We start from the raw sequence: 18,028 nt of genomic DNA, 5'->3' as shown, positions 1-18,028 counted from the left end.
GGTTGTGTTCGTGAACGTTCGTTTATTTATGTTTAGGGTGGAGGGTATAATTCAAACACTTTAGGGTGTTTGAGTTTTCTCTACCCAATAATCTCATGTCATGTCAACTCCCCCCTTCACTCCCCATTTTCTACTCAAACACTATTAATGATTCAAACCCCACTCAATTAAAAAAATAAAAAATTTGATTGATTCTCTCTCTCCTCTCTCCCCTCTCTCTCTCTCCTCCATCCCTTCTTCTTCACCTTCGGTGAGATTCCACCCCTTCTCTCCTACTCCCCACTCATCAATCCACCACCGGAAATGATTCACCCATCGGCAACCCCCCTCCCCGCAATCATACCGTCCCCCCTTATTTATATCCATTTGTTTATGTTGTTCATTAAATATTTTTGTACATTTATTTATTTTATTTTATTTTTTATATTCTTTAATTCTTATTTATTTTATTTTATTACCCTAACAAATAAAATAGGAAACCATATTCCTGTATTGTTTATGCATCGCTTCCCTTTCCTTCTCATTATTCACATCGACGAATACAATCGACCTCTTTTCTATAATTGGAGCCTCAAGTTCCAACGATGCTCTCTTCGCCATCCACCTCTAGCCTCCGACGCTTTCGCTGATTTTATTTGTGCCCGACACTTTCCCTGATTTTATTTGTGCCCGTCTGTGTTAGTGAACCGCTTGTGAACACATTCATTTCCCTAATGAACAAACACAAACAGAAAATCCCGTTCGGTAAGTTTTCATGAACCGTTTGTTAACACACTATTTACTTAACGAACGAACACGAACAAGACCTGGTTCATGTTCGTTCAGTTCGTTTACAGCCCTACTACTTACGAAGCTTAGATGAGCTCAAGCTCAAACATGGGGGTGGGGTGGGGTAGGGTTGGCGGGGAAAGGGTAGTTGAAATCACAAAAATAATTCAAATATTGCAGCAACAAAGTTTAAAGTTGTCCACAAGTATCCAGTTGAAATGCTGTAAAATACACTGTAATTATGATTGGTAATTTCTAACCGCCTCGAGCTTCTCTTCTGGTTGCATCATGGAGCAGGTCGATATCAACCCCGTCTGGTGGTAACTGCACGTATCTCACTACCGATCCTCTGATGAAGCAGTTCCTCACTGACAGCTGCCATATCATTTATAATTAGTGAATGGCAAAATTCTACGGAAGACGAGCTAACAGACACAAATAGAGGTGGCGGCGGTTCTGAACCCGTTCACGAAATGAGTCAAGTTTCATATATAACATTTTGGAAGTTTAACAACAAATATGTCATATTTACCCTGATAAAACACAAAAATATCATATTTACACATTCATTAGTAGTTTGTTTAAAAAGAAGTTATAAACTTATAACAACCCAGTTTCACTAAATAAAGGGAATATGTGCGGAAATTACTGAGAGTCATTACACTGTTTTCGCATTCGCCTGCTTAGTTAAACACAATGTTATAACTAACTTATTGCATTTTATTTATTATGGAACTTATTATCATTTTAGTGTTTTTAATGAGTAACCATGATATTATGGAATTTAAAAAGACGAAAATATGAAACTTAGAGCTTTTAATACGACTAGCTATAAAAGAAGAGGATTTAGACCGAACGTAGCGGGGCGTTTTTAGCCCGGAATCTCGCCGGATAACGCCAGCACCTCCGCGCCCAAGGGGGCGTTTGGCCAATTTTTTGGTCAGGCGTGTTCTAAATAACGCTATAAGGGGCAAGGTTTGACCAATCAGATTCATTTCCATTTTTGGAAAACCAATCAAATTTTTTTGATGTTTTTTATTTAATTTTATTACAAACATAATGCTCCACAATGTCCACATCCCCACTACACCCATTTTAAAAAACGCCCAATAATGCCCCATTGCTGACTGGGCTGCCACATGGCGCAAAACGCCCAAGGGTGAATAATGCCCACTACGCATGGTCTTAGAAAGGGTCAAACGGGTCGACTTGTCGAGAGTCACCCGAAGTGTGTTTTTGAAGCATAAAAACTAAATTTATTCATAGAATTAGACTTATGTTAAAATAGTATAATTTTTGGTATCATATTTGACACGTTTTCAACATGACCACTCAGTTTCGACGCTTAACAAAAAATTGCCCATTTTAGGCTGTTAGCCAACCATCCCGAAGACCGACCCGACTATTTTGCCACCTCTAGAACACAAACACGAGTGCATATAGCTCCACAAACAAATTCATTACCAAAATCATGTCTCAAAAGAAACACACACACCACATATGATAGAAAGAAAGAAAGAAAAAAATCCATTATACCCGTTTTTATGACTCATTCAAAGTACCAAACCGATAAAATAAACTCCAAATCAACTAAGCTGTCCTCTATGTACAATGACTAGACTCAAACCCACTTGTCATTATCTCTATGTACACACGCATATTTTATCTTTATGTAGTAGTCTTACACTCACACCCACCAGACAACGAAGCTGTCCTCCCCTCTTTTCTCACAGCTCTAAAATGAAACCATAGGAATCAAGAAGCACCTCGGTAAACCCTATTTTCTAAAATTCGCAAAAGCGAACGCCTGTGGCGAATTGCACACTTGAGACCTCTTAATTGTTTTTGTCCGCCTCACACACTTTCTCAAACCAAGATAGCAGCATAGAACACTATTAATAATTTCTTCTACTGTTTTTTGCACAAGTGTTCACATTGATTTTAAAAAGTGTTTTGGTCCCAAAATCCGAGGCGCGCGCATCACGTAAGTGTGGCATGTGTCTATGTACAACCAAATAAGTTTTACTTACAACCAAAAACTGCATCTCGCATCTCTTTTACATACAAACCTATTCATCAAGTAAACTTTTCATAGTTTATGCATCGCTTAGACTGTTTTTACATATAAACCTCCTACAGACAGTAACTACAAACTTGGTTTTAAAAAGCGCGAAGCGCACAAAAGCGACAAGGTCTAAAACCGAGGCGCAAAGCGCATAGCGCAAAAGCGGTGGGCTTTTCATACGCGAGGCGCAAGGAGATTATAATTTTTTTATATATTGTATAGGTTTTCTAGGATCATTTACCTGATATTTAGACACAAATAAGCTGTATATATGTTTTAATATTGAAATCACATACATGTACAGCCTGAAAAGCATGATTTACAACAATCTGCTGCACAAAATGGGTCATGCACATGAAGCGCACGCCTCAGAGTGGATTTTTCAGCAAAAAAACCGCGCGTCAGCTGCGCTTTCTGTACAACCTGCGCCTCAGACTACATAAGGCGCTGAGATTTGCGCCTTGCATCTACGCTTTTTTAAACCAAGACTACAAACCACCTTCATTCATCCATTAGACGCGCCTTTTTAAACCAATGTGTTCAAGGCTTTGTTTTTGTTACCCCAATGGTGGTATTATAGGAATTAGGCCACACGTTTCTTATCGCACATCACTTGTCCTTAGCCAATGTGTCACAACCAGCATGAGCTACACTTTAACCTTCTAAACTAAACCCTAGCTTTTTTCCAACTGAAATATTCAACATAAAAATTATCCCCATATTCTATGCAGTTAATATCGGTGATATATCGGTGATATCGGTCCCCTAGTAAAATATTGGTGTCAAATATCGGTCACCGGACCGATATATCACTGAATCATTAGTGTTAAATTGCAATATATATATAAATTCTGCATTATATTAAAATTACCGATATCTCATTGAGATAACCTATATCTCAAATATCGATCCTTGATCGATATCTGATATTTTACCGCATTAACTGCATAGCCAATATTAACTCCAAAACATCCTAAAAATCCCATAAACACTAGGGCTGTAAACGAGCCGAGCCAAACCGAACCAGGGTGAGCTCAGGCTCGGCTCGTTTAAAAATCGGATCTAGCCGAGCCAGCTCATTTTTTCTTAACGAACTGGAAAGTTGGGCTCGGGCTCGGGCTCGGCTCGTCAAAAGCTCGAGCCAGCTCGTGGCTCGTCGAGCCGGCTCGTTTGTTTAAAAAGATTGTATTTTTGTATTTTTAACACATAATGATATACATAAAACCAAAAAACAATAAATAAAACATTACTTAGGCTAATAGAATAGTAATTTTGTGCAAACTATAAATCAAACGAACAAAAAAAGATTCTATGTTACTTACCATAACAAAAAAAGATTCTATAAATCAAACCATAAGACTGTAGCTTAACAATCTATTTCTTTCGATAAAAAATAACAACAACAACAACCATACCTAGTAAATCCCACAAATAGCAAAGCTACTTATAGGGTCTGGAGAGGGTGGGATGTAGACAGACCTTGCCTCTATCCATAGGGATAGAGAGGCTGCTTCCAGAGAGACCCTCGGCTCGAAAACAAACAGCATACCAACACACCAAGTCAAAGAATATAGAAATAAGAAGTCAAACATATCAAGAAAGTGATCAAAGTGACAGAATATAATGTAAATCATGTATAATAGCATACAACATCATTTGGGCATAAACACAAGAGGCAATCGCTGGAAAGGTCCCTTAAAGAATAAGAGAAACCTACGACCCTAAAATACACCTAAGGCCTTACTGCAATATCCTCTAAAAGTCCTTAACCCTAATCCTATGCCTCCACGAGTCCTATCTTGGACCATGTCCTCAGAAAGATGCAACTCTAGTAAATCATGTCTAATCTGCTCATCCCATGTCAGATTAGAATACAAACATATATAATTTGGGGTTTAATTTAAACGAGCCAACTATCGAGCGAGCCACGAATCGAACCTACCTTGGCTCAGGCTCGGCTCGTTTACAAACCGATCCGAGCCAGCTCGTTTAAAACCGAGCTGACTTCAAACCGAGCATTTTTCGAACTTTTTTCGAGCGAGAGCCCCGAGCCACCGGCTTTTTGAACAGCCCTAATAAACACCACCAACTTTGGACTCAAAACATAGATTAAATCATAAAACCAACAACTGAAATAAAATTCAAATTCAAGTGCCCTAATAAAACCAAATCAAAACCCTAAATTAAAAAAATAATAATAATATAAAAAAACCATACCATGTGAGGATACTTTTCTTGATCAACAACTCTGGTGTTCTCGAGCTTAATATTAAGGTACTGATCGACCGAATGAAGAGTTCCTTGTATGGCCAGATCGTTCTTCAGTTCCACTGTGACTTCTCGGCCCACTAAATCCTTGAAGTACGAGAAGAACAACTGCAATAATTGAACACGGACATAGATTCATCATAAGAATGTATAGCAAAAGATGATTTTTGAAAGTAAAAACGAAGATTGTTCCAGATCGGTAGTCTTACCATTTTCTAGGGTTTGTTTTTTCCCGCTTTAAGGTGACGTTACAGAATGAGGAGAGCGTATGAGAGTGTCACTAAATTTATAATACCATCAATTTCAATTTCAATATTTAGAATTGTTCTTTATCTTTATACTCGTTCTTAGGCGCTTTACTATATGTTCAAAATTTACAAGTTTTGTCCTTTATTTTTTCAAATCATACACGTTTTGTCTTTTAGGCCTAACCCAGTTAGTTTTTCAGTTAAATTTGGTCATGTGTTTTGCACATAGAGGACATTTTTGTCAATTCAGGTGGTGGCAGGTGGTGATGGGTGGAAGAGACCAATTTTGAATTGACAAAAATGCCCTTATGTGCAAATAAGATGACCAAATTTACCTGAAAGAACTAACTGGGTTAAGCCTAAAGGACAAAACGTGTATGATTTGAAAACATAAAGGACAAAACTCGTCAGCTTTGAACATAAAGGACAGCGCCTGAAAATGGGTATAAAGATAAAGGACAACCCTTGAAATTCACTCTAATATTATATAACCAATATATATAAATATAGAAATAGATAACAGATATAGATATAAATAGATACAGATGGCTGTACCGTGCTTGAAATAAAATTTAGAGGAAAATGCAATTTGCGTCCCTGTGGTATGTCCTAAACATCAACCTGAGCCCCTAAATTAAATTTTTGGATGTTTGAGCCTCTGACCTTATAAATTCATAACACTTTAAGTCCCTGCCGTCAGTTTGACTGTTTGAGGCAGGGGTAAGACCGTCTTTTGACATATATTAATAACACTTTGCGTCCCTATGGTATGAGTGAAATATCAACCTGAGCCCCTAAATTCATTTTTTGCTTTTTTCTTAAGAAATCTAATAATTCAAATTAAATTAGCTCTTTTATTTTTTTAAAAAATGCAATCTAATAATTAACTCTTTTTAAATAAATGCAATATAATAATTAAATGTATCCTATATATATCAAAGATCCACAAGCAATTGGGTTATATTCATTCATAATAAAATTCTCGATAACAAAAGACCGTAACGTACAGACTCGATAACAAAAGACCGAAACATACAATACAGAGACAAAACGTCAAAGATCCACAAGCAATTGTGGATCTTTACTGACGGGTGCACTTCGGAATGTAGCAGATATGAATGAATATAACCCCAGTGGCAGATATGAAATTCCAGAGCTCGCTAATTACATATCTGCCACTGGGGTTATATTCATTCATATGAATGAATATAACCCAAGTGGTAGATATGAAATTCCAGAGCTCGCTAATTACGTATCTGCCACTGGGGTTGTATTCATTCATATCAATCACTTCCTTATGTGCACCGCGCCATCTTCTAGGAGGTTGTCAAGTGTTCTCGCCTTCGTAGTTGGTGTTTTGCGTATCTTTACATCCGCAGCCATTCTGTACAACAAAACACATTCAAACCAAAACACATTCTGGGGCTGTTTGGCTAAGCTTATTTTAGTGACTTATTTACTTATTTACTTTTTGAAAAGTTAAAAGGTGTTTGGGTTAGCTTATTATGTGAGAGGAATAAGTAAATAAGTCATTCCATTATGACTTATTTGCTTTTCATTTAAGCAAATAAGTAAATAAGTCAAAAAAATAAGCTTAGCCAAACAGCCCCTCTGTACAACAAAAATCAAACCAAAAATCCATTCAACCCTAAACCCAAACACATTCTGTACAACAAAAATCAAACCAAAAATCCATTCAACCCTAAACCCACAAGAATCTGTACAAACCAAACCAAAACACATTCTGTTGATACCCTAAACCCTAAACACATTCAAACCAAAACACATTCTGTACATCCGATCAGTTCTTAATACTCAGTTGATACCCTAAACCCTAAACACATTCAAACCAAAACACATTCTGTACAACAAAACAAAACACATTCAAACCAAAACACATTGCTACCCTAAACCCTAATCCATTCAAACCAACACTCTGTTTTGATGCATTTTGAACAAGAATCAAACCAAAAAATCCATTCAACCCTAAACCCACAAGAATCAAATCAAAAATCCATTCAACCCTAAACCCTAACCCCAAATAACACATTCAAATCATACCCAAAAATCCATACCCAAATAACTGTTATCATCGAATCAAAATGAGGAACACATTCAATCAAAATGAGGAACACATCGAATCAATAACTGTTACCCAAATAACACATTCAAAATGAGGAACCCAAAATCAACCCTCTGTTTTTCAAAATCAACCCAAAATCATCGAATGGAACCCAAAATCAAACCCAAAAACATCGAATGGAACCCAAAATCAACGCTCTGTTTTTTCACAATATAAACACATAAACACATCGAATGAAATCAACCCTCTGTTTTTTCAAAATCAACCCAAATCATCGAATGTAACCCAAAATCATCGAATGGAACCCAAAATCAAACCCAGAATCATCGCTCTGTTTTTTCACAATATAAACACATAAACACATCGAATGACCAATATGAGGATGAAGATGAACTTGATCTGTTCGATGTTCAATGAAGATGATGAAGATGATCTGTTGATCTCTTCGATGAAGATGATGATGATGATCTTGGGAGTTGGGAGAGGAGAGCTGTTGATGATGATGATATTGGGAGTTGAGAGCGAGCTGTTGATGATGATGATATTGGGAGTTGAGAGCTGCTTTAAGTGTAGATATTAAAGGGTGGGGGGTATTATGGACTTTTCACAACTGGCAAACGGTCAAACTGACGGAAGACTGACGGCAGGGACTCATACTGTTATGAAATGAATACCACAGGGGCTCAGAATGCAAAAAATTGTTTTTAGGGGCTCAAGTTGATGTTTGGGACATACCACAGGGACGCAAATTGCATTTTTCTCTAAAATTTATCCGAACACGATTATAATGTTCTTTGATTAACCTAAATCTCAATAAGATGGAACCCAAAACTCGGAAATAGTATTCGGGTCGGTAGTTGAGTTAAAGAGTGTTAATAGGGTTGAGTCGAGTAAGCCGACGGATTACATAAAAATGTCAATTATATTAATACATACATAATAACAGGAAATTCTAGAGTTCCTCCTATATTTTTGTTTTTTTGTTGTGAACATGATGTTTTGTTTCGGTGTTCGATGGTTGTTTGAGCGACTAAAAAGATTCGGTTTGGTTAGTATGATTTGACGTTTTATTTTTAGTTCGGTTTTGTGGTTATTGTGTTTGACCTTTTTTAGGTAACACGTATGTTTAATGTCTGGACTTGAATGAAATGTTGTATTATTAATATTAGGTTAAATTATAAAATATCCATTGCAACATGTATTCAAAAATCTGTATACTGATTAACCCGATCCGAATAAACCCGAAACTGAATAACACAAAACCCATTAACCCGAATTTTATTTGGGTTGGGTTACAGATAGGATTCCCGTAACAAAAAAAAAACTTGAAACCCGATTAGTCCTATATTAATTGAAGGAACATCTAATAATGTAATTGTGCTAAAATAAGTCTATAACCAATGGTGGATGCCAAGTCTATCATCTTTTTATATATTTCTAGACTTTTTTTTTTGTTTTGTATATATTTAGGCGTTTAGCTTTTTAAAACAACTTATGACTTTTTTAAAAAGTTAATAACTTATAATGGAGTGACCAAGGGCGTAGGATAGTAGAGGCGAGAGGGGGCGGCCGACCTGTCGCTCAGTAGTCGAGAGTATGCAGTTTTCGTATAGAAATTTTTGGGTATATACTTTTTCAAGTCCCCGTTTTATAGAAATTTTTGGGTGTGTACGTTTTCGACCTCCCGGTCGGAAATCTCAAGCTTCGCCACTGGGAGACTGGGAGTGACTTATTGATAATGGAATGACTTATTGACTTTTCTCTTCACATAACAATTTCATGCCAAACACTTTTAACTTTTCAAAAAGTCAATAAATCACTAAAATCAGCAATCCCAAACACCCCTTTCACCCAAGAGGTGAACGTTCAATCTCACCTCTCTCGTATTTTTCATATTTATACCTTTTTTTTTACTTCCCACTTCTTATTTTTATTTTACTCATTCTTTTTAGTTTTTTTACCTTTCTTTTTTACTAATTTTACCTTTCTTTTTTTACATATCTTTTTGTACTTTTTCCCCTTTATTTTTAACTTATTTTTATTTTTCTTTTTTTCTTTGTTATTTACCTTAATTCTACACCTTCTATTATTATTATTATTATTATTATTATTATTATTATTATTATTATTATTATTATTATTATTAGTGCGGGACTAAGTGGAGAATACCATAACGAACGATACAATCATGTCACGTAGCAAACTGAAACAATCTCGACTGAATCACCACCACATTATGCGAAAAAAATCATTGCCCCACTGCAAAGCGCAAGCTTACCTTAACACTAGTTTAAACTAAAACAAACTTACTCCCAAATGTACCTAACTAGACTTAAATTAGGAAACTAAATAAAACCTTGCCAAAAACCAAGTAAACTAAATACCAAATTCAGTGTTTCATTCTTTTCCATCTTTAACCTTCCAATTCACTTCTCATTTTTTTTTTTTTTTTTTGAACGGCAAATTTGGATCACTGACGGACCACTGGAGTATCATCGTGCCACCAGCAGAACCACCCGATCATATCCATCTCCACTAGGCGATAATGCCTATACACCAATTCAGGAGGAAACCCAATAAATCTGTGAAAACCCCCTTTGTGGGAATCGAACTCATGACCTAATGGTCATAAGCCTTATCCCACCCCCAAGATACCACTAGGCTATAATGCCATGGGTTCACTTCTCATGTACTTGCCTTTTTCTTGCTGTCAACATTCAGATTACATATCAACCTACTAGCTTGTTGGTTTTTTCGCCTGGAATCGGTCAAGTCATCCAGAAAACTTGATGTTTTGCTGCGAATATATCGACCAGAAAAGTCCTTGTTGCAGCTTCGATCAAAGCTAATCAGACCAGTTTATTGCTGATAAGCGATCCTTGCTTCTGCTGTTGTGAACTCATCATAGGTATTAGTCTAGCGGCTCTGATACCAGTTGTTGACCCAGAATCACAATCACACATACATGATTAACAAAGACTAGAGAGACTCAAATTAGAAAACTAAATAAGATAAATAAAAGCTTACCAAAAACCAAGTAAACATACTAAACAAATAAACCTATCTTTATACTCTATTACGATTCACCCCTCACCTTTTTACTTTCTTTCAAAAAACGACCCGTTGCACGATTTAGACTAACAACGCTTACTAATGATGGGACCATGTTCACTTATCCTTGCTACGCATTCCAAGAGTTCTGTCATTGAAGGGGTATGGTCTCAAAAAGCCGCGCAGACCAACCAGGTCGCGCGCGAGACCATACTCCTAATACATCAATCTGACAAACCTACAGACCCCGCGCTGACTAAATAGGTAAAACCTAAGCTGCGCGCGAGGACCAAGCAAGGTTAAAGGTCAGATCCTACACTTCAGGTATAAATCCTTAGGGCTGATTTCTTCATATGACTGCATGACTCATAAAGAGTATAGGTGCCCAAATTCATGGACGAGGTAAGACTGTGGGGTATGGTGGGCTTGGGTTGGGGCATGGGTTGGGGCATTTGTTGACACGTGGAATGGGAAAAAAATGGAAAAAAAAACTCACGCCCATGGGGTATGGTGGGGCTTGAGTTGGAAGCTTGGGTTGGGGGCATGAGTTGACACATAGCCATTGAGAGCCTGCCATGTCACCTTGCTAGCCCGCCCCACGCCCGGCTTCAAACCCACGAAAAAGGGGCCACGCCCAAACCCATGCCCACCCGGAGTGGTGGCTTGGGCGTTTTCAGCCCACCCACGCCAAAACTCCCGCCCCATACCCCGCAGTCTAACGGGCTAACAAGCCAACATAGTCGATGGTCAATTTTTTGGATTAACCGGGTTGAGTTGACCACTTAACTTTGTCTGTTTTTTTATATTTAAAAAATATATACTTAACAGGATATATAAATCCTTAGGGCTGATTTCTAACACATAACTAAGAAGGAGTATGGGCTGCAAAACTTGCAATGGGCCACACTTGTTGACCCGTCATGGGATCCTTAGTATTGTAAATAAATAATACACTCAATATGATTAAAACAGCAATTATCATAATATAATCCATTTATATAATAACACACTTTATAATGCTATACACACATGTTATCACACGGGCCACTTCTAATTATAAACTTGTTTGGCCCGTTTTCATACTACATAAAAAAACACAATAGAACTTACCTTTGAGATTTTCAGGCAAAGCAACGAATTTGAGACACACGGTTTTCAACTAGAAATAATGGTGTTGTTCAGCAAATGGTGATGTTGTCGCAATCGTATTTTATCGCAGCACTTTTGACATAGATTAGTCTCACAGATATGTTTTAGACGATCTAAACCGTACAGGTCAGCAGCTGCAAGCAGATGCTGAAACATCAAAGTTGAGGTCCATTTGGTGTCGAGCCCGGTTAGCTCTTCCATGTTGGGTAAACTATCCCAGTACATAAAGTGAAGCAATGCCTGCAAACCACAAATACCGTAAGCAAGGTCAAACAAGGTCAAATACCTCATGCATGTAATGTGCACTCCTCGCGCTGCGCCTAAACCAACTTGGTAAGATCGAAAAGTTGCTATAAAGAAAAATGTTTGAGTAAAGTACATGGATGGTCTTTGTGGTTTACCAAAATTTGGATTTGGTCCCTAGCTTCCTAAAAGTACAAGTATGGTCCTTGTGGTTTGCACTTTGTAACACATTTAGTCCCCAACTTTGCCAAAAGTACATGGATGGTCCCTGTAGTTTGCACTTTGTAACACATTTAGCCTCTAATTTGGACCTACCGAAACCTTTAGATTTGTTGGCTCGGGACTAAATGTGTTGCAAATTTCAAACCATAGGGACCATCCATGTACTTTTGGAAAACTAGGGACTAAATCCAAAATTTTGGTAAACCACAGTGATCATCCGTATACTTTACTCTTTTCAAATGGTTTACATGTGGCTATTAGTATGTTCAAATATTTACAACCTTCTAAATTGGTGTATTCAAAATATATATGAAAAGTTACATTGACATAAGTTCATGTGATCATATCTGACATATTAACTACGTATAAAAGAATTATAAAAAATAAAAAGTTGGACATATAGATGATATTCCTTATCATATTTGACACACTATTAAATCATCAAACTCAATTTTTTTAAAAGTAAATGCTTCAACTTGACCCATTCAAAAACTATTTGCCCGATTTGACCCGTTACCAACTCCAAATTTTGCCATCATGAATTGCATTCTGATGCTAACTAAAATAAAGATCAGCCATTATACATACCTTAAAAACAGGATGCTCAATGTCTTTAATCTTAATACATTGGCTATTTTGATCTCTTATCGAACCAAAGAATTGGGCTTTGAGAATCGGCAAGCGGGCAGCAAGTACCAATTATTAACATCCAAATCTTGGTTTTGTAATGCGCGCATCACATGATGTGTGGCCTGGTGCGGCGTCTTATACAGTTGACCATTATTTATACAAATTAGACCGTGATTGCAATTGGTATGAGCTTTTCAAATATGATTGATCAAATCAAACCATCGACTGAGCAATGGGCTTAAGTATTTAAACAAACTAGATCATCGGTTAAACAAATCTAACTAGAGATGATGTCTTATATTTTAGTGTTTAAAACTTAACAAGTTAAATAGTATACATAAATAATTTTTAGTATCTTGTAACGAAAAAACCCCCCACGGGCTATGGGAATCAATGCGCATCACTTTACCCAAAATAAAATTTATAATCAATGCGCATCACTTTACCCAAAATAAAATTTATAATCAATGCGCATCAGATCGCCACATGCTTTTTAAAACCAGGATCCAAACACCCTTTAATAGGCTTGTAAACGAACCGAGCAAACACACATAGAGACATGATCATGTTTGCTCATTTAACTTTAACCAAACACGAACAGCAAAAAATCTTCATGTTCATGTTAGTTCGTTAATCAACAAGAGTTGGAAGTGTTAAAAATGGGCGTGCTTATAATTTATTATTAGGTTAAATGGTTACCGGGCTTATTAGTTAATTGTTTAAAATGATTAATGGGCTTTAATTTCGATGAGTGTATTTATTTTAATCTAAGCCTAACACTTATGATCCGAGTTATTCATGAAGATTTATACCATTAACATTATCAAGTGATAGCCGATGAGTCCTAGAACGAGTCGATCATGACGAGCCCTTGCGTAGTCGAACGCTATAGAGGCTCCATCCATGCCATAGCGCCCCATAGTGCCGGGGAACACCACCCCCCTCAGCGCTATGAGTTGTTGAATTTGTTCCCCGTCATGAGCATAACGGCAGCTTCTCTCACAATCACACACACATATGCCATGGCGCCACCATACACTCAAATTACATAACCCCACTTTCTTACACACTTTGCCACTTGTCACATAATCCCCCAATGGGGTCTTGACCACACACATGGCAACAAGTTAGCCTATATCGCTACCTGATGCACGTGTCAACTTGTGAATGGTTTAAAAAGTTGCGTCTATACAAGTATAAATCACATTGAACCAGACAAAACATTTCCCCACAAGAATTAAATCACAGAAAACCTTCACTAAATATAACCACAACCAAAATGTTTTCACATGGATTTTAACAAACAAGATTCAAAAACAAGAAAAGTACGGCAATGACACATAGAGTCATATACATTCATCCAAATAAAAAAAAAAAACAGACACACACACACACTTCCTCCTAACCCCAGACCACCTGTGAACATACACCTCATCTTTCCATCTTATCCCCATATACAGTAGACGTCCATAGCACGAGTGGCCCCCTCTTGGCAGCGAGTTTCCAAGGACTAAGCGGGTTTCAATCACAGATGTTTGTCCACATCTGGCTATGAACGAATAACGTGAGAGCATAAGAGCTGTATTGGGAGGGGGGCCCACGAACATGGGCGTGGGTCTGGATGAAAAACACCAATGTGGCTGATAGAGATGTCCATGGGTTGCTGGGATCGCAAGATGCCTTTTAGGAGGTTAAAACTTCTTTTTATTCTATTTAGGTGTTCGGGTTGAGTTGGGGAGAGGGAGGAAGGGGGGGGGGGGGGGGGTACAAGGGGGTTGGAGATATGAAGATTACAGTCTTTGTTTTACCCTTCGACCATGAACATTAGTACCATCGACTATAACTTCACTGGCACGCTTACCTATAGTGGGACCATGCTCACTGATCCTTGCTACACACTCCAACAGTTCCGTCATGACACGTGGACAGCTTTCCTTCAGGTAATCAAATCCATCGGTCTGCATCACAGCTGATAAACAAGCAACAACATTACTTAACATGACTTCATGACACATTTAAGAGCATCGGTTTCCAATTCGACGGGGTTGGTAATGGGCCAACATGCTCAACGGGTCAAATTTTAGGATGAACCAGATTAAGTTAAGTCTGTTTTTATTCCCTTAAAAAAAATTAAACAACAATAAAATGGCAGTTACCTTTAAGATTTTCAGGCAAAGCAACAAACTTGAGACACACGGTTTTCAACTGGAAACAATGGTGTTGTTCAGCTAACGCTAATGTGGTTGCAATCGTGTTTATAGCAACATTTTGACAAAGATTGGTCTCACAGATCAGTTTTAGCCGATCTAAACCGTACAGGTCAGCAGCTGCAAGCAGATGCTGAAACATCAAGGTTGAAGCCCATTTGGTGTTGAGCCCAGTTAGTTCTTCCATGTCGGGTAAACTATCCCAATACATATAATGAAGCAATGCCTGCAAACCACAAATTGTGTAAGCAAGGTCAAACAAGTCAAACGGGCAAATTGGTAAGCTTAGATTTAGAGTAAAGTACATGGATGGTCCCCGTGGTTTGCACTTTGTAACACATTAGTCCCCAGCGTTTAGTGAATAAATACGTTACAAAGTGCATACCACATGGATCATCCATGTACTTTTAGCAAAAGTTGGGTACTAAATGTGTTACAAAGTGCAAATCACAGGGACCATCCATGTACTTTAAAAAAGCTAGGGACTAAATCCAAATTTTTGGTTAACCACAGGGACCATCCGTGTACTTTAAAAAAGCTAGGGACTAAATCCAAATTTTTGGTTAACCACAGGGACCATCCGTGTACTTTACTCTTAGATATACATACCTTAAAGACAGGGGGCTCGATGTCTTCAATCTTGATACACGTGCTATTTTGATCTCTCATTGGACCAAAGAGTTGGGCCCGGAAAACCGGTGAGCGGGCCGCAAGTACCAATTTATGAGCAAGAAAAGTTTCACCTTTTACATCAAAAGAAACATCAGTTCCCTTTCCAGATTCAAGAAGTTGACCAAAATGTTGACCGATATCTGAAGGTGGCACATGGATAGAGTATGTCTTGGGGCCTTCCATTCGAGACCCGACAACGCCGACACAGCAATGAATCTGAAGACAATCATCTTTCAGATAGTCTGATGTCTCTAATGTAGATCTTTTGAAAAACCGTTTATAACCCCTGTTGCACGCCACAAGCAAAAAACAATGATAAGAAACTGTTTCAAATATCGTTATGAAATGTATACTGTTTCAATAAGAATATAATTTTTTGAATCAATAGATATAGAATGTTTAGTGCACTAAAAACACCCTTTGGACAACTTTCGACCCGCTTAGAATACTTTGGAAGGTCTTTAACTAATGTTGAACGCATTTGACGTCTTTCCTTTGTAACTGCCTATTTATTTAGCCAATTTGACCCGTTACAGATGCAACACGACCCACATGGTCATGGACACATTCATAACTATACAGTTGAAATTGCCACCTATAAATTATAGCATGCAGACAGCAGATCTGATTAAATAATCATACAAATTAAGACAGTGTCATGTTCATAACACTACGCGTTGAAAAGTTCGGGGGGAGGGGGGGGGGGGGGGTGTCCCGCCCCAAGGAAGCTGCGCCCATGCCTTTCATGACCACATTCCACACAAAACCAAACAAACAAGCATCACTAAGATCATCCACAATAGGATTCACTCACGAAACCCATTCTTGGGCGTTTTTGCACAAGGACGTCCATCATGCCCTCGCCCTCTAGCCTCCATATCATCCCCTCTCCTAAAATAACCCCCAAAACTGACTATTGTGGATGCTCTTACCATCCTCAACAACATTATATGGCCATTGAAGAACACAAATGGAGTCAACTAGTCAAGTAAATTCAACCACCAACGCATTCAAGATTATCAAACCTAAACGCAACTGTGCAAATAAAAAAAAAACTACCCTATAATTTACATGTGGATGATTAGGGATGTCATATGCTATACAATAAACAACCAAGCAAATTACCATCCCATTAAACTATTTAAATTCAACTGAGGGTGTTTAGATGTGTGTTTAATATGACAAACATTTCAGCAAGATATGGGCAATCATAATTATCAATCAAATAGATACAGACAACCATAACAAACATTTCAGCAAGATAAGCATTATCAATAATTAATATATAACAAGAACAGAGCTTAGCTTACCACATGCTACCCTTGTATTTCAGAGTGTATGGTCCGCTCTCTAACGCTCGCCCAAAATGGCTATGAACTTTATGCCTCTCTCGACCACTCTGATCCAAAAGCGTCAACTCAAAAAGCGCCCTAACATCCGTCCCTTCGCTAGCTAACGCGATGAACAACGAGACATACGTTGCATTATCCTCGACGCTTTTTCCATCAGGGTAGAAATAAATCGCCCATGAATAACCACCAACCGTAAACGTATCAGACGCTACATACTTCCCAATCCCAATCCCTTTTGACAGTGAGTAACCCGAAATTCTGAAATCATGTTCTCCATTCACTGTCTCGGTGACCGATGTCGACGTCGATATCACCGTGGGCTGTGATGACGACGACGAAGATGTCCCCACTGTTTCAATGCAAACTCTTCCCATCCTCAATTATACACCAAATTTAACACAAAATACCTCCGGATTTCGCAAATTTCCTATCGAATTCTCTCAAAACCGGTCAAATAGTAGAAATCTGACCGTTGAGACTCAAGAAAACTGAAATCGGTGATCAGTTTAGGATCCTAGGGTTAATACACCAAATTAAGACGAAAACGCTTCAGATTTCACAAAATTTTCAATTGAATTATCTGAAAACCAATCGAATCTTACGAATCTAACCTGTGAGATTCAAGAAAACGGAAATCGGCGATCAGATTAAGATCTTAGGGTTTATACACCAAATTAAGACGAAAGAGCTCCAGATTTAACAAAATCTCCAACCGGATTCTCTGAAAACCAATCGAATCGTACGAAATTAACCGGTGAGATTCAAGAAAGCTGAAATCGGTGATCAAATCAGGATCTTAGGGTTTATACACAATTACACAAACTCGACGAATCAGAACAAAATAGCTCCGAGTTTCAGAAATCTTGCAACCGGAGTCTCGGAAAACCAGACGAATCGAACGAATTTTGTTGAATTGAGGAGATCTAGGGTTAGGGTTACGAGCAACTTTTGTTCGATAACCAAAAGGTGCCCAAATTGGAAATAGACTGAAAAAAATGGGTTTAATTGCGTGTTTATATAGAAATTACTTGGCCGACGATAATTGGGTTCTAGAAGGTGCGGCCGTACGC

At 38.0% G+C, this 18,028-nt stretch overlaps 2 protein-coding genes across 3 annotated transcripts; both read right to left on the bottom strand.

Moving 5' to 3' along the window:
- Positions 1 to 916: 916 nt before the first annotated feature.
- On the bottom strand, positions 917 to 5,398 carry LOC110910253 (sm-like protein LSM2). Its single transcript, XM_022154946.2, has 3 exons — positions 5,311 to 5,398; positions 5,051 to 5,209; positions 917 to 1,143 (listed from the first exon to the last, which is right to left on the bottom strand). Exons 1-3 carry the CDS (start codon positions 5,311 to 5,313, stop codon positions 1,024 to 1,026), a joined length of 282 nt encoding a protein of 93 aa, XP_022010638.1. The 5' UTR covers positions 5,314 to 5,398; the 3' UTR covers positions 917 to 1,023.
- An 8,566-nt stretch (positions 5,399 to 13,964) lies between these two features.
- LOC110910252 (BTB/POZ and MATH domain-containing protein 2) lies at positions 13,965 to 18,028 on the bottom strand. 2 transcript variants are annotated; one of them, XM_022154945.2, is made up of 5 exons: positions 17,570 to 17,946; positions 16,917 to 17,472; positions 15,544 to 15,892; positions 14,884 to 15,160; positions 13,965 to 14,696 (listed from the first exon to the last, which is right to left on the bottom strand). In XM_022154945.2, the coding sequence occupies exons 2-5, from the start codon at positions 17,330 to 17,332 to the stop codon at positions 14,518 to 14,520; spliced, it is 1,221 nt and encodes a 406-aa protein (XP_022010637.1). In that variant the 5' UTR covers positions 17,333 to 17,472; positions 17,570 to 17,946; the 3' UTR covers positions 13,965 to 14,517. The 2 variants fall into 2 exon arrangements, with proteins under 2 accessions (XP_022010637.1, XP_022010636.1); XM_022154944.2 differs by having other exon boundaries at positions 16,917 to 18,028.

This window comes from Helianthus annuus, chromosome 15 (genome assembly GCF_002127325.2).
Source record: "Helianthus annuus cultivar XRQ/B chromosome 15, HanXRQr2.0-SUNRISE, whole genome shotgun sequence".
Classification (NCBI taxonomy): domain Eukaryota; kingdom Viridiplantae; phylum Streptophyta; class Magnoliopsida; order Asterales; family Asteraceae; genus Helianthus; species Helianthus annuus.
This window is presented reverse-complemented; position numbering and strand designations above follow the sequence as displayed.

Bases quoted from the DNA above. Each gene is read 5' to 3' on its own strand.
- LOC110910253 (XM_022154946.2), bottom strand. The intron at 1,144-5,050 runs GTATGGTTTTTT...ATGATATGGCAG, and splicing joins AAGAAAAGTATCCTCACATG to CTGTCAGTGAGGAACTGCTT.
- LOC110910252 (XM_022154944.2), bottom strand. From the start codon at position 17,332: ATGGGAAGAGTTTGCATTGAAACAGTGGGGACATCTTCGTCGTCGTCA. The intron at 15,893-16,916 runs GTAAGCTAAGCT...GGCGTGCAACAG, and splicing joins AAATACAAGGGTAGCATGTG to GGGTTATAAACGGTTTTTCA. The intron at 14,697-14,883 runs GTAACTGCCATT...CTTGTTTATCAG, and splicing joins TTTGCCTGAAAATCTTAAAG to CTGTGATGCAGACCGATGGA.